The sequence below is a fragment of the Penaeus vannamei genome, chromosome 24, assembly GCF_042767895.1.
Source record: "Penaeus vannamei isolate JL-2024 chromosome 24, ASM4276789v1, whole genome shotgun sequence".
NCBI lineage: Eukaryota > Metazoa > Arthropoda > Malacostraca > Decapoda > Penaeidae > Penaeus > Penaeus vannamei.
The window spans coordinates 17,790,609-17,791,514 of NC_091572.1; the positions used below are offsets into that span (position 1 = coordinate 17,790,609).

Sequence of the window (906 nt, forward strand, 5' to 3'; positions counted from 1 at the left end):
AAATGTTCTACCATCAGCTTGAAGCAACAATGAAAAACATCCCCAAGAAGGATATCTTCATCGTGATGGGAGATTGGAATGCTAAGATAGGATCAGATGCACATGCAGAAAGGCCTGGAACGGCTGGAAAGTTTGGACTAGGATGCACAAACGAGAGAGGCCTAAGGTTGCTGGAGTTTGCGAAGTTACATAACATGGTTATTGTCAACACTAAGTACAAACATAAGATATCAAGAAGAGTGACATGGGTTGCTCCAGATGGCATCACTAAGAACCAGATTGACTACATCCTGGTTGAAAAGAAATGGTCTAGTAGCATAAACGGTCACAAAACAAGATATTTCCCAGGAGCTGATGTGGGCAGTGACCACAATCTTGTTATGGCAACAATGAAGTTGAAATCAAAGAAAATACGACCCCCATATTCGAGGATAAAATATGACACCAGCCAACTGAGAAATGCAGACACTGGAAACCTTTAAAATCAAAATAGGCGAGAAGTTTGCACCGCTGCTGGAAATGACAGATATACAAGAGGTGACAGACTTATTCACTGAAGGAATGAACGAAGTTGCTTTGGAAGTACTAGGGAAAGAACGGAAAAAGAAACAGCCATGGATGACAAATGAGATATTGGACAGATGTGATGAAAGGAGGCAACTGAAAGCAACAACATTTAAAGACGAAGAATGTAACAAGAAGTATAGAGTTGCTAACAACTTAGTAAGAAAGGACATAAAAAGGGCAAAGGAAAAAATTTGCAAGAGAAATGTGAACAAGTTGGAAGAGCCTTCGAGAAAAACGATTCAAGAACTGCATACAAAGTAATTAAAGAGCTAACCAGCGAAAGAGCAGCAAGAGTATCAGTAATTGAAGATGCAGATGGAAAACTGCTAACTGAAGCAA

General features: G+C 39.8%; 1 protein-coding gene across 1 annotated transcript in view; it reads left to right on the top strand.

Moving 5' to 3' along the window:
• The window catches only part of LOC113815099 (craniofacial development protein 2-like), a 675-nt gene extending 193 nt beyond the window's left edge, over positions 1 to 482 (top strand). Inside the window, exon 1 of the mRNA XM_027367179.1 lies at positions 1 to 482. This exon is cut by the window's left edge and continues 193 nt beyond it. Within this exon, the coding sequence (XP_027222980.1) occupies positions 1 to 482 (482 nt within the window).
• Positions 483 to 906: the final 424 nt, after the last annotated feature.